The following is a 13,984-nucleotide window of genomic DNA, read 5'->3' as shown; positions in this document are numbered from 1 at the left end:
CTCCCCCCTAGGACATTGGTTCCGGTCCTGCCTAGGTGCAGACCGTCCGGTTTGTACTGGTCCCACCTCTCCCAGAGCCGGTTCCAATGCCCCAGGAATTTGAATCCCTCCCTGCTGCACCACTGCTCAAGCCACGTATTCATATGAGCTATCCTGCGATATCTACTCTGACTAGCACGTGGCACTGGTAGCAATCCCGAGATTACTACTTTTGAGGTCCTACTTTTTAATTTAGCTCCTTGCTCCTTAAATTCGTCTCGTGGGACCTCATCCCGTTTTTTTACCTATATCGTTGGTACCTATATGCACCACGACAACTGGCTGTTCACCCTCCCTTTTCAGAATGTCCTGCACCCGCTCCGAGACATCCTTGACCCTTGCACCAGGGAGCAACATACCATCCTGGAGTCTCAGTTGCGGCCACAGAAACGCCTATCTATTCCCCTTACAATCGAATCCTCTATCACTATTGCTCTCCCACTCTTTTTCCTGCCCTCCTGTGCAGCAGAACCTGCCACGGTGCCATGAACCTGGCTGCTGTGTTCTCCCCTGATGAGTCATCCCCCTCAACAGTACCCAAAGCAGTGTATCTGTTTTGCAGGGGGATGACCGCAGGGGACCCCTGCACTACCTTCCTTGCATTGCTCTTCCTGTTGGTCTTCCATTCGCTATCTGGCTGTGTACCCTTTACCTGCGGTAAGACCAACTCGCTAAACGTGCTATTCATGTCATTCTCAGCATCGTGGATGCTCCAGAGTGAATCCACCCGCAGCTCCAGTTCCGCAACGCGGTTCGTCAGGAGCTGGAGGCGGATACACTTCCCGCACACGTAGTCATCAGGGATACTGGAGGCATCCCTGATTTCCCACATAGTACAGGAGGAGCATAACACGTGTCCGAGCTCTCCTGCCATGACTTAACCCCTAGATTAACTTAAGTTGGCAACAACAATGCTAAATGTTACTTACTGATCTAGAAAAGAAAAAGAAAAACTACTTACCAATCACTTACCTTCTTGGCTGTGACATCACCTTTCGATTTCTTTTTACTTTTTTGCTTCTGTCCCCACTGCAGCTGCACCGGTACGCCTCTCGCCGACCCCGGACTCTCGCTGCTCCGAGCTCCCGCCTCCTCGATTGACTGCTTAAACTGCCCGACTTCCGTTGGCCGTTATAGGCCTCTCGCCGACCCCGGACTCGCGCTGCTCTGAGCTCCCGCCTCCTCGACCGACTGCCCGACTCCCGCTGGCCTTTATAGGCCTCTCGCCTACCCCGGACACGCGCTGCTCCGAGCTCCTGCCTCCTCGACCGACTGCTTGAACTGCCCGACTCCCGCTAGCCTTTATAGGCCTCTCGCCGACCCCGGACTCGCACTGCTCCGAGCTCACATTGCACGCATCCCTAATTTCTTGTTTGATGCTGTCCCGAACCGCTCCACTACTGTTTGGTGGTCTGTACACATCCCCACTGGCGTTTTCTGCCCTTTGGTATTCCGCAGCTCCACCCATACAGATTCCACATCATCCAAGCTAATGTCCTTCTTTACTATTGCGTTAATTTCCTCTTTAACCAGCAACTGTACCCCACCACCTTTTCCTTTCTGTCTATCCTTCCTGAATGTTGAATACCCAGCCTTGGTCACCGTGGAGCCATGTCTCTGTAATGCCAATTATATCATATTCATTAATTGCTGCCTGCGCAGTGAATTCGTCCACCTTATTATGAATACTCCTCGCATTGAGGCACAGAGCCTTCAGACTTGTCTTTTTAACACGTTTTGCCCCTTTAGAATTTTGCTGTAATGTGGCCCTTTTTGATTTTTGCCTTGGGTTTCTCTGCCCTCCACTTTTACTTTTACTTCTTCTTTCTATCTTTTGCTTCTGCCCCCATTCTACTTCCCTCTGTCTCCCTGCATCGGTTCCCATCCCCCTGCCACATTAGTTTAACTCCTCCCCAACAGCTCTAGCAAACACCCCCTAGGACATTGGTTCCGGTCCTGCCCAGGTGCAGACCAACCAGTTTGTACGGGTTATTATTCTAGACCTCTGGATTAAGTCCAGTAACCTACCCAACCTGTTTTTGCCAGCTCAGACTGATGTTCGATGGCCTTCTGGAGGGGTGATGTGCACTTCACACCCTTGATCTGCTCAGTAGACCCGAGTTATGTTGCCATTAGTGTTTTGATGCAACCTATCCTTCCCAAACCACTTTGCGTAGATGCAGAAGTACCGATGTAACTGCATACAGAGAATTGATATAATGAAACTTGAATTCTCCTTTGTACTGAGCAACATACAAGACTGACATCAATAAGAGAAAATTGTGGCTTCATCTAGAATAAAGTCGTGGATGAAGGTCACGAGCAGTGTACAGTGCAGAATTTGTTAAATACCTTTGACTTCCCTTGTGAAGATGGAAAATTTGTACGGAAATATAATGAAAATATTTTGTTTGCTTAAATGCCTACCTGGGTTTTCATATACAAAGTCCCCTAATGGTGTCGACAAGCAATTATCTGTTTGCAGTATAAGTAATGATGCATGTCTACATGCAGGATGATGCAGAAGTGACCAAAGCTTTTGAGGAGAGCACACAGACAGCATCACAACCAAGAAACATTCCATCCCCTGGTCAATTGGACCCAGAAGCACACATCCCTGTTATTAACTTAGAAGATGGGACCAGACTGGTTGGAGAAGAAGCCCCCCAAAATAAAGATTTGGTGGAATGGCTGAAAGTTCATCCAGCTTATACTGTGGACATGCCTAGTTATGTACCAGTAAGTACATCTATACAGATATTTACACTATCTACTTACCATTAAAAAAAAATTGGTGTACAGATTGCACTAGCAACTATTTTTATACCGAATGACAACACCCCAAGTTTACAGATTATAACTAGACTTTCCAGTTTTTACAATTTTGAACTATATTTTATGCTAATATTTGTTTGTAATTACTATTTACAGTAAGGAGAAAGTACATTTTTTTTTAAGAAAAGGGAATAAAATTCAAAGGAAATATGTTGACTTTCATATCAGAAGCTCATTCCAAACATGTTGTACATCGATGCAATCATTGTCTTTCCATTAATCTGAAGAAAGCTCAGAAACCTAATAATCAAAACATTTTTTTCAAACTTTTGTTCTTGTGTTTTATTTGATTTGTAGGCTTCAGGCAGAGTCAGTCATTTTCAAGCTTTTATTTCTGGGATATCCCATGCAAATATTAATGTACCCCTGGGAACTCTCATCCAAACTTTCAAAAGATGGTGTAAACTACCCACAGGAAAGCTATTCTATACTTTCTGAAAATATTTCTTACTGTAACAGAAACAACATGCCAGTAAGTTAACAATTATAGCGAAAAACAAGTACAGAATATAGAATTTGGGACAATCTGCTCAGTACACAGTATGACCAGCTGTAATCAAAAATCCGATGGCCTTGCAGACACCTAGGATCTAATTTGGAGAACCTGTGGTTTAACCAGAAAGTCAAATCCTGACTAACATGAAGGTGTGAAATTCACTACTTTTTGGCTGAGGGCCACTGTTCCAAACAGTAGATTACTTGAGAGTTGCTCTCAGAAACACACCATAAGGTTTATATTTAATAGCAAATGTGGCTTATATACGTAAATAGTGAAGATATCCAAAGGTGTTAAATCATGAACACAGTTTATAAAGTGCTTTGGGGATGGCCTGAGGTCATGAAAGGCGCTATATAAATGCAAGTCTTTTTATTTAGCACTACAATGTGAGCGCATTTAAAAACAAGAGAGCAACCAACCCCTCCAAAGCTTTACTTTCTTTTTTACCCCATCCCACCACAGGCACACCCATAGTAGCAGAGAAATATGTCTGTAGTTTAATTCCATATACAAACAATGACTGACAGGAAAAGATCCTCTGGTCCATCCAGCCTGTCCTACACAATTGTGATACCTTGTGTATCACATTATACACACTCTCCACCCCACCCAAAACCATGTGATCTCCTGGGAGAGGCAAAAAAAACAAATAAAAACTCAGACCAATTTTTGGGAGGAAAATCAGGGAATTTCCTCTCTGACACATCAAGGCGATGAAATCTAGTCCAGGAAATAGTCCACTCTGGCCCTGAATTCCTTTTAGTAAGAGGTGACGTCCTCCCCAGCCAGAAACAAGCTTAGCTCTTGCTTGAAGGAATTCAGCAAACTGGTGTCCAGAGGTCCACTATTCTCTGGGGGGAGAAAAATCACCTCCTGTCATCAAACCTAGCTCTGGGCTTGTAGAGCTTAAAATTGTGACCACTAATCCTCTTTAATCTATTTAATTGGAACAAACTGTCAACTTCATTATCTCTTAAACCTCAATCAGATCACTCCCAAGTCTACGCTTCTCTACAGTGTAGAATCCCAACTCTTTTAGCCTATCTTGATAACTAAGATGCTTTATTTTGGGAATTGGTATGGTGACCCTTCTCTGCACCCCTTCCAAAGCCTCAGTATCAGTCACTATACCATGTGAGGCGACCAAAACTGGACATAGTATTCCAGGTGAGGCCTGACTAAGGTCTTGTACAAGGACAAAATATAAGATGTAACATTTTCTGTTATAAGCCTTGCATCAGATGTTTAAATAAAATTCCACTGTTCTCGTACTAGACATGCTGTGGCAGTTCACTAAGCTACTGTTTACCTCCAGTCTTCTAACAATGCAAATACTGAAGCATTCCACTGATGTGAAATGCTGAGTTTTCAAGTTTGCCACATTGTTAATTCACTAGAGCTGTAAGTTCCTGAGCAGTTTAATTTGATCCTAAGATTTTGCATTCATCTGCAGCACAGAAGCCATTTGTATATATGACAAGTAATAATTAGCTAATGCAGCCAATTAATATTGATAGTTTTCATTTGATGAGTTGAAGCTGTTTTCAATTCAGATCTCGGATTCATCTAGCTGCTAACATGGCCATTTACCAAATTAAATTTGCCATACTCGGCAATTATGCATCTGGAGATGGTTCAGTGGGGCAAAAAAAATCACCTACTATTCAGTTTCTTCAGTCCTGCTCTGAAAACTTGGGATTTGTAATCGTTCCCTATCCCCACCCAGCTCCTCCACCTCTCTATGTTGGAGATCAATTTATACCTTTCCGTATTATGTAGAGCAAATTCTTGTACAATATTCTGCACCTTCTCGCACTTTCACTGGATCCATTGTGCTTTTTATCTTAAAAATTAATTTGACTGCAATCACCAATTTCAACTCGACGAGCACCAGGATTGGGAGCAGGGGTAGTTGAAAACACAAGCCTGCAAGCAGAGAATCATGAGTGTTGTTGGGACATGTATAATTTGTATCCTGTCTTAATGTGTAGATTTGTGGAAATTGCTAATTTGCAACAAAGTGCTAAAGCATGATTTTTATCACCTTCCTAGAGCCAGTAAAGGTTATATTTTTATGATGTGGCTAATTCTGTGTTTAAGTAAAAATGATTCAACAGAACAGAACTTCCACTGAAATGCATTGCTGATGGCCATCTCATCAAATAAATATATGGAATAGAACTTTTGCTAAAACCTGCTCTTTGTATATTTCAAAGATGGCATTTATAGAAATTCTCACCATATAAATTTATTTTCACAGGACTGTGAATAGTTTGTTTAAATGTGCATGATCCCAAATGACAAATGAGTGAACTTGTTTGACTTTTTTCCCTTTCACAGAAGAGTGGAGAGGTGCTGTTGACCCCATTTCAAAAACCTAAACAGAAAAGGCATCGCTGTAGAAATCCTAACAAATTGGATGTTAACACTTTGACAGGAGATGAAAGAGTGCCTGTTGTTAATAAAAGAAATGGGAAAAAGGTATGGTTATGTAAAGAGAGAGAACTGGTAATCTGATTGGCAAGAACTCGAGTCACTTCAGCCAATTTATCCTTTGTGTCAACAGTGAAATCAGCTTCCCTTTTACACTACATTGAAGTTTCAAGATAATTAACACAGCTGTTGGGACAGTGCAAAAGCTGATGTACTAATATCTGTTTTAAGCCAGCCATATGTAATGTGGCAGATAGGTTTTTATTAACTAAGCTTCCCAAAGTGCTTTGCTTCCAGTGAATTACTTTTGAAGTGCAGTGACTATTCTATGTACAAACATGACATAATTTGTGCGTAGGAGGATCCCACAAACACCAAATGGGATTGATGACCCGTTACTCCATTTTTGGTAGTGTTGATTGATGAGAAATGTTGGCAGGATATCGGGAGGGCTCCCTGCTGTTCTTTGGCTAGTACCATCAGATTGTTTTCATCCACCTGAACAGCCGACATTAGGTTAGCATTGAATCGAATCATTCAGCAATGTCAATTCAGCAATTGTGACAATGCAGCATACTCTCAATACTGCATTAATGCTTAAGTCCTGGAATAGAGCTTGAACAGGTGACCTTTTGACTCTGGGGTGAAAGTCCTACTAACTGAGCCAAGCTGGCGGAGTATTCCTAATTTTTGGATATTTGATTTTGTCAATTATTTTAGCAGGTGTAAATTTAAAATAAATTGAAACCAGTAGGTTGAAACAATCTAGGAATAAATAGTAAACATAATGTAACATTTATAAGCTAAACCTACCGTTGGATATGGATTTTCCTTTGTTGTATGTTTTTGTGGACATTTTGTAATATTTATATTTCAAAATGTCCCTGCAGTATATCCTCATTTGCATTTGCATTTCTGTGGATACTGCATTGTAATCTTTTTTAAATTTCATTTCAGATTTAACTGGCTAAGTGTACAGTTGACTAGCTGATTAACTTTGTATAAAAATGCTATGTTGGTTATTTAGATATCTTTAACTACTGTGCTCAAAAACTGATTGAACAGCATGGCGATCTTTATTTTGATGGGGTGTACAAGTGAATTAATTCGAAATTGCCTTGTGTAAAAATAAAAGCTCAAGAAAATGTGTCTTGTAATCTTGTTTTAAACTGAAAATCTAAAGATGCTGAATGAGCATTTTTTAATCTTGGTTTTTATAACTCACTTTTTTGGGAGGGGGGCATTAATTGCTGCATTATGAAAATCCACATGAGCTGTTGGACATTATTGTGCATATGTGTCCTTAATACTATGATTTTTTTCCATAATCAACAACCTAATTTCTTTATCTGTGTAGAGATGATCACTCTAGTTTTGGAACATGGTAACTTGTATTAAAACTTTTACATATTTCCAGTGGCAATTAGTTACGGTTTGTCTTTTTTACAATGGTTTGAAAAAAGAAAGACTTACATTTATATAGTGCCTTTCATGACCACCGGACGTCTCAAAGCGCTTTACTGCCAATGAAGTACTTTTGAAGTGTAGTCACTGTTGTAATGTGGGAAATGCGGCAGCCAACTTGCGTACAGAAAACCCCCACAAACAGCAATGTGATAATGACCAGATAATCTGTTTTTGTTATGTTGATTGAGGGATATATGTTGGCCAGGGCATTGGGGATAACTCCTCTGTTCCTCTTCGAAATAGTGCAATGGGATTTTTTACATCCACCTGAGAGCAGACGGGGTCTCAGTTTAACGCCTCATCCGAAAGAGATGTGCACACTCTGACAGTACACCACTCCCTCAGCTGGAGTGTCAGGCTAGATTTATGTGCTCAAGTCCCTGGAGTAGGACTTGAACCCACAAACTTCTGACTCAGGCGAGTGCGCTACCCACTGAGCCACAGCTGATCCTGGAAATGCTGCATTTTCTTAAACTCCCCAAAGGGAAGCATTTTTCACTGTAGATAGAAATATAAGGAATATGTGTATTCAACTTTTAGATAATAAATCAGAAACCAAAGTTACACACTACCCAAGGCATTAATACTTTTTTCAAATTTGTTAGATGGGTGGTGCCATGGCCCCACCAATGAAAGACCTACCTAGATGGCTTGAAGAAAATCCTGAGTTTGCTGTTGCACCTGATTGGGCTGATGTTGTCAAGCAGTCTGTAAGTGTGGCTATTCTTGTTGTGAGTCAGTTTTAGAAAAATAAGATTAATGTATTTGAGAATCTGTATAGAATAAGGCAGAACACTAAGACCATGTCAAATGTATTGTACCTGAAATTGTGCTCCCTGCGGGCACATAGAAGTGCGCATGCACCCGTGAGGTCCCCGCAAGTTCCGGGTTTAGGCATGCAAAGCGCATGCACCTAAACCAGGCATTTGAGATCCGTCAGATCACACGCATGTGAAGGGAAAGGGGCTCCTCAGGTGGAGAGTTGGGCTATTTGCCCAGCGAATGTCCTTCAAATTCTTACGCTGGTAAAAGCAGGCGTAAGGGCTGCTTTTATCAGCGTATGAGTTTAGAAAAAAAATAGAATAATATGTTATCACTCATTTATTTTATTTGTTGTATTTATTTATTTTAAAAACTGTCCATTAAGGCAAGTTTATTTTTAGCCCTGTTGAAACATTTTTTTTTTAAATCCAAAATATATTTTTTTGTATAAAATACTTAATTAAATTACAATTTAATTAATTTTAAATATGTAATGTTTTTTTTTATTTGGGGATATTCCCATTTATACTTATGGCAGCTCCGTACATACGGAATTACTATTAAGTATGAATGGAAATTCCCCCTACTCTTGGATTGGAGCGGCCCACGTGATCCCAGAGATCTGTACAAAACCCGTACGCTCATGGGATACATGGGTCCCTATGCTGGCCTTCATGTAAAACCCCAGGATCGCAAGTTGCTGAACCTCTGGGACCACCAGGTTCTTTCGTAGAAATTATTGCAGTCGGAAGCCTCCGACCTCAAATTCTGGGCCATTGTCTTTTGACTTTGGAAATGGAGTTTTGTTTCACTGTTCATTCAGCAAAGATTAATTATTTAGTGTGTAACCCAGTTTGTATGCCTGATCAATTAAACTTGTATCAAGTGACTGCACTTTGCTTTTGTGAACTAAATTGTAGCACACCAGTTGATTTGGTTACAAATGTCAAAAACACACTTTAAAAAGCTAATCTCAGTTAGATTGCATAATGTAAAACAATGTCAAGATTAGTTTGTTTGGGAGTGTGATTTTGAATTGAAAAGGCCGCAATGTGGTTCATGCGTTCTGACACAGACTATTTTTCCCTTTCCACGAGTTGGATATTTTTGGATTTTAGTTTTTGTCGAAACCAGTCACTTGCATGAACTCTTATTTTCACTTGTGCTGTTAATGTTGTTTGTTGATCGACCCAAAGGATGTTGACTTATGTTGGAAAGGGACATTTGTTGGTTGTCCCTAATGTTTTGACTGTGATTAGCTTCCCCCAAGTGTTTGACTGAGTTGAGTGTTGGCGGAATTTGGATTTGAAGTAGTCCAGTACTCTTTTGTAGTTACTGCAGTACCAAAGTGTTTGTCTTTTGATGCACAAAATTTTGGCATTATAATAAATTGTACAGCTGTGTCTTTAAAGTCGTGAGTTATATTCGTGCAAAATGTAAATTTGCTTTTGAAGCAATAAATTAATAATAAAGAGCCCTTGCTGATTGTGCACTTTAGGGTTCAATACAATTACTCTGTTGTTGCTTTTTTTCAGGGTTTTCTCCCAGAGTCCATGTTTGACCGTGTTCTCACTGGACCAGTTGTTCGAGAGGAGGGAGCAAGTAGGAGAGGGAGAAGGCCGAAAAGTGAGATTGCCAAAGCTGCTGCAGCTGCTGCTGCTGCTTCAGCCTCAGGAATAAACCCACTACTGATGAATAGTCTTTTTGCTGGAATGGATCTAGCAAGCCTGCAGAATTTACAGAACCTGCAAAGTCTTCAGTTAGCTGGATTGATGGGCTTCCCATCAGGCCTTGCTACAGCTCCTACAGGAGGAGATGTAAAAAACCCTGCTTCTTTACTACCACTAATGCTTCCAAGCATGGCAGGGCTACCCAATATGTTTGGACTTGGAGGCTTGTTAAGCAATCCCTTGACTGCTACAGCTAGTACTTCTTCAGCAACATCGGGTCCAAGTGAAACAGAAAGTGGCATTTCATCCAAGACAGAAAATGATAAAGAAAATGATAAAGAAAATGAAGATAAGGAAATAAACAGTGCTGAATCTGCACTTGATTCTAATAATGCAAGTTCAAGCTCTTTCACAGCTGCTGCAACCACTGGACTATCCAACAACCCTCTTGCTTTCAACCCATTCTTGCTTTCCACTATGGCTCCTGGATTATTCTACCCATCCATGTTTCTTCCTCCTGGGTTGGGAATGACCTTGTCTGGCTTTCCTCATACTACACTGGCTGGACTGCAGAGCACAATGAGCTCAAGTGATGATAAGGAGGATAAGACAGATGGCAAAACTGAGGACAACAGTTTTATTGAAGGAGAAGCTAATTCAGATGACAGTGATCCTGTGGGAAGCCCCAGTAAACCAGCAGATTCTTCCCTTGTGGAAGATGAATTAGCACAGGCGACAGGGCTGGACTCAGTTGAGGGAGAAGAAGAGGAAGATGAGGATTAATTACATTTCCAGTTACTTAAGTGTTTTAAAACTCTTCAAGTTGTAGTCCTACTGTTTACATATTCATTAAATGTCCACACATAGTTTTTTAAGCTATCTCTGTAACATAGTGTAGCAAAGTTCCAAGTCATGTTATGCAGATGTCGAAGATGTCTTGGTCATAAGTATTATGCAGTGCATTATTTATTATCCTAGAAGCGATATCAAGTTCAAAATTGTGTCTGAATTTAAGGAATGAAGTTAAAACAAATGCTCTGCTTTTCGTTTTTCACCAATGGTAATTTGTGATACGCAGCAAACTTCAATCATGGCATGTGATTGTTAGTGACCGAAGCAGTTTCTGCTCATAAAGGAATAATGAAGATGTATATTTAACATTGCTGTGAAGAGCACAGATAGACAAAAGTCATTGTAGAACATATCATGCCTATAGATTTGACTGTATATAGAGTCCACACTGACAATCCCCACGATAGTGTGAAGGTCTCACTCCAGAGGCACAGCAATAACTTGGCAGCTGTTGAATGTTTTTTTTAAAAAAATCTGGACAATAAAACGCCTAAAGGGTGACCATAATTTCTGACTTAAACTACAGTTGATTTGCATTGTCTCATGATTTTTTTTCTTGTAATGCACTGTTATAAACAAAATTCAGGTACATTTCTCTAAAGAAAGGACTTTGTTACTTTAGCCACAAAGCTAAACAGCATTACCTCAGTTCTACTAGCATTGAAGTTTACAAACATGACTTTGTAAATGTATGTTTTCTTTGTTGTGATGTTTTTTAAAAAATTTTGAAAACTGCTATCATGTAAGATAAGATGTAAATTGCTGCCAACTGTAGTAACGATGCTTTTAATAAAAGTGACCCATGATATGCAGTGACATGTACTGTAGAACAAGCAAAAGTCTAGAGAAACCAAATTATGATTGGTATTCACTAGTTACATTGCTTAGTAGCAATAGAAACACATACCATATTCTGGCTCCTGGAAAGTTTTTTTTTTGGTTTTATTGGTGAAGTAAATGTTTACAAATGGACAATACATGTACTTAAAATACAAAGAAATTTAGCTTTATTATTAAACCAATTCAGTATTAGGCATCCTGGTTTCATTATGTTCTGTTCTGCTCTCGTCACCTGTTTAAAAATGCTGATGGTATACTGCACAGCATTATCATAACCATTATGTTGATAGAAGCAAAAGTCACCATCCACCAGGTTGAACTGCCTTTCTCACTCAGCAGGCAGCACATTGTGTAGCCCGAAGCACCAAATATGGTGTAAGCTGTGGATGAGCCGAGGGCTGTAAGAAAAAATGAGTGGGGTGGGGGCAATCCCCACTCCATTATGTTGCAATGCTATCCTTTTACCACTGTTACATGGCAGCGGCAGGTGGAATCATTCAGTTCAGATAATGACAAATTCTGTTATGGAATCAGTGATTTTAGATTTGGTTAGCTTTAGTCCGATTTCCAACAGATAGAACCCAAAACATACAATAACTTGCTTGAAGAACCACCTTTGAAATTGTAATGCAGTATTTCTTGTGTGATGTGAGTTGCAAGTTTTTCGCAATCAATGAATAATAAATCCAGTATTGCAGCTTTCAAAAGGAGTTATGATGTTTGGGAGTGTGAAATTGTTTGGGATTTTTACTCCTGGAAATCTGTCCCTTGTATACAGATGTTAAACATTTCTTGCTAAATCTGAGTTGTTTGAGCGTACATTAAACTATATTCCCAGTACAATTTATTCAAGTCTTTTATGTGTTCACCAGTAGTCAGATATATGCATGAGACATGTGTTACACTTTTTTATTTAGATTCACATTGCCATCTAATGCTTCTCTATATTTAAAAAAAAAACTATTGCATCTCTGGTAAATATGCTAAAAGGAATAAATTCCAGCAATAATGAATTTATCCATTTTAGTATATTCACTTTCATTTTTAAGTTACTGTCAATACTTCTCATCTGTTTGTTTCTTCTCCAGTCACTTGGACTTTTGAGATTTATCCTTCTAAGAAATCTAATTCCATTCATAAAGCAGTACTCTGGCATAAAGTTAAAACATGATGAGCGGGAGAGACAAGTACATAAGAATTAAGAGCAGGAGTAGGCCATACGGCCCTTCAAGCCTGTTCCACCATTTAATAAGATCACGGCTGATCATCGACCTCAACTGCACTTTCCTGCCCTATCCCCATATCTCTTGATTCCCCTAGAGTCCAAAAATGTATCTATCTCAGCCTTGAATATATTGAACGACTCGACATTCACAGCGCTTTGGGATAGAGAATTCCAAAGATTCACAACCCTCTTGAGTACAGAAATTCTTCCTTATCTCAGTTTTAAATGGCTGACCCCTTATCCTGAGACTATGCCCCCTAGTTCTAGGCTCTCCAGCCAGGCGAAATAACCTGCATCTACCCCAATCTCCCTCGGAATCTTATGCTTCAATGAGATCACCTAATATTCTTCTAAAATCCAGAATGTATAGGCTCAATCTACTCAATTTCTCCTCATAGAATAACCCCCTCATCCTAGGGATCAATCCAGTGAACCTTCATTGCACCGCCTCTAAGGCATGTATGTCCTTTCTCATACAAGGAGAGAGAAACTACTGTACTCCAGGTGTGGTCTCATCAAAGCCGTGTAGTTTGCCTTCGTAATTGCTTGCTGTACCGACATGCTAACTTTGTGTTTCCTGTACGAGGACACCTAAATCTCTCAACACCAACATGTAATAGTTTCTCACTATTTAAAAATATTCTGTTTTTCTATTCTTCCTACAAAAGTGAATAACCTCACATTATACTCCTATTTACCACCTTATTGCCCACTCACTTAACCTGTCTATATCCCTTTGCAGGCTCTGTGTCCTCCCAGCTTACTTTCCCACCTAACTTTGTATTGTCAGCAAACTTGGATATACATTGTAAATAGCTGAGGCCCAAGCACTGATCCTTGCGGCAACCCACTAGTTGCAGCTTGCCAACCTGAAAATGGCCCATTTTTTCCTACTCTTTGTTTTCTGCCTGTTAACCAATCCTCTATCCATGCTCATATGGCCTCCAACCCTATGAGCCCTTATCTTGTATAGCAACCTTTTTGAATTCCTTTTGGGAGATCCAAATACACCACATCCACTGGTTCCCCTTTACCCTGCTAGTTACGTCCCCAAAAAACTAATAAATACTATTTCCCTTTCATAAAACCTAATTGACTCTGCCTAATCATATGATGATTTTCTAAGTGTCCTGTTACCATTTCATTAATAGATTCCAGCGTTTTCCTTACGAATGATGTCAAGTGGATAAAGAAATATTCCATGGTTCAACCTTGAAAGTGTGATAAATATAACGCTGAACGGTGCCCACTTACTCTGAAGAATTTCTCTTTTAGGTACGATGGGCAGGTGGCAGGCACAGTTTTTAACCTGTTCATTTTGTCAATATGGAGAAACTACCTAGACACTGATTCGCTAAGAAT

General features: G+C 40.1%; 1 protein-coding gene across 2 annotated transcripts in view; it reads left to right on the top strand.

The window, feature by feature from the left end:
• chd7 (chromodomain helicase DNA binding protein 7) overlaps window positions 1-12,240 on the top strand; it is a 346,350-nt gene extending 334,110 nt beyond the window's left edge. For both annotated transcript variants that reach the window (XM_070891933.1, XM_070891925.1), the window contains exons 35-38: window positions 2,554-2,778; window positions 5,714-5,854; window positions 7,879-7,983; window positions 9,571-12,240. In XM_070891933.1, coding sequence (XP_070748034.1) covers window positions 2,554-2,778; window positions 5,714-5,854; window positions 7,879-7,983; window positions 9,571-10,488 — 1,389 coding nt within the window. In that variant the 3' untranslated portion in view covers window positions 10,489-12,240. The remainder of the gene's footprint in view (window positions 1-2,553; window positions 2,779-5,713; window positions 5,855-7,878; window positions 7,984-9,570) is intronic.
• Window positions 12,241-13,984: the final 1,744 nt, after the last annotated feature.

Source organism: Pristiophorus japonicus, chromosome 1 (genome assembly GCF_044704955.1).
Source record: "Pristiophorus japonicus isolate sPriJap1 chromosome 1, sPriJap1.hap1, whole genome shotgun sequence".
Classification (NCBI taxonomy): Eukaryota; Metazoa; Chordata; class Chondrichthyes; family Pristiophoridae; genus Pristiophorus; species Pristiophorus japonicus.
Note: the sequence above shows the minus strand (reverse complement) of the source record. Positions and strands in the feature narration are given on the sequence as shown.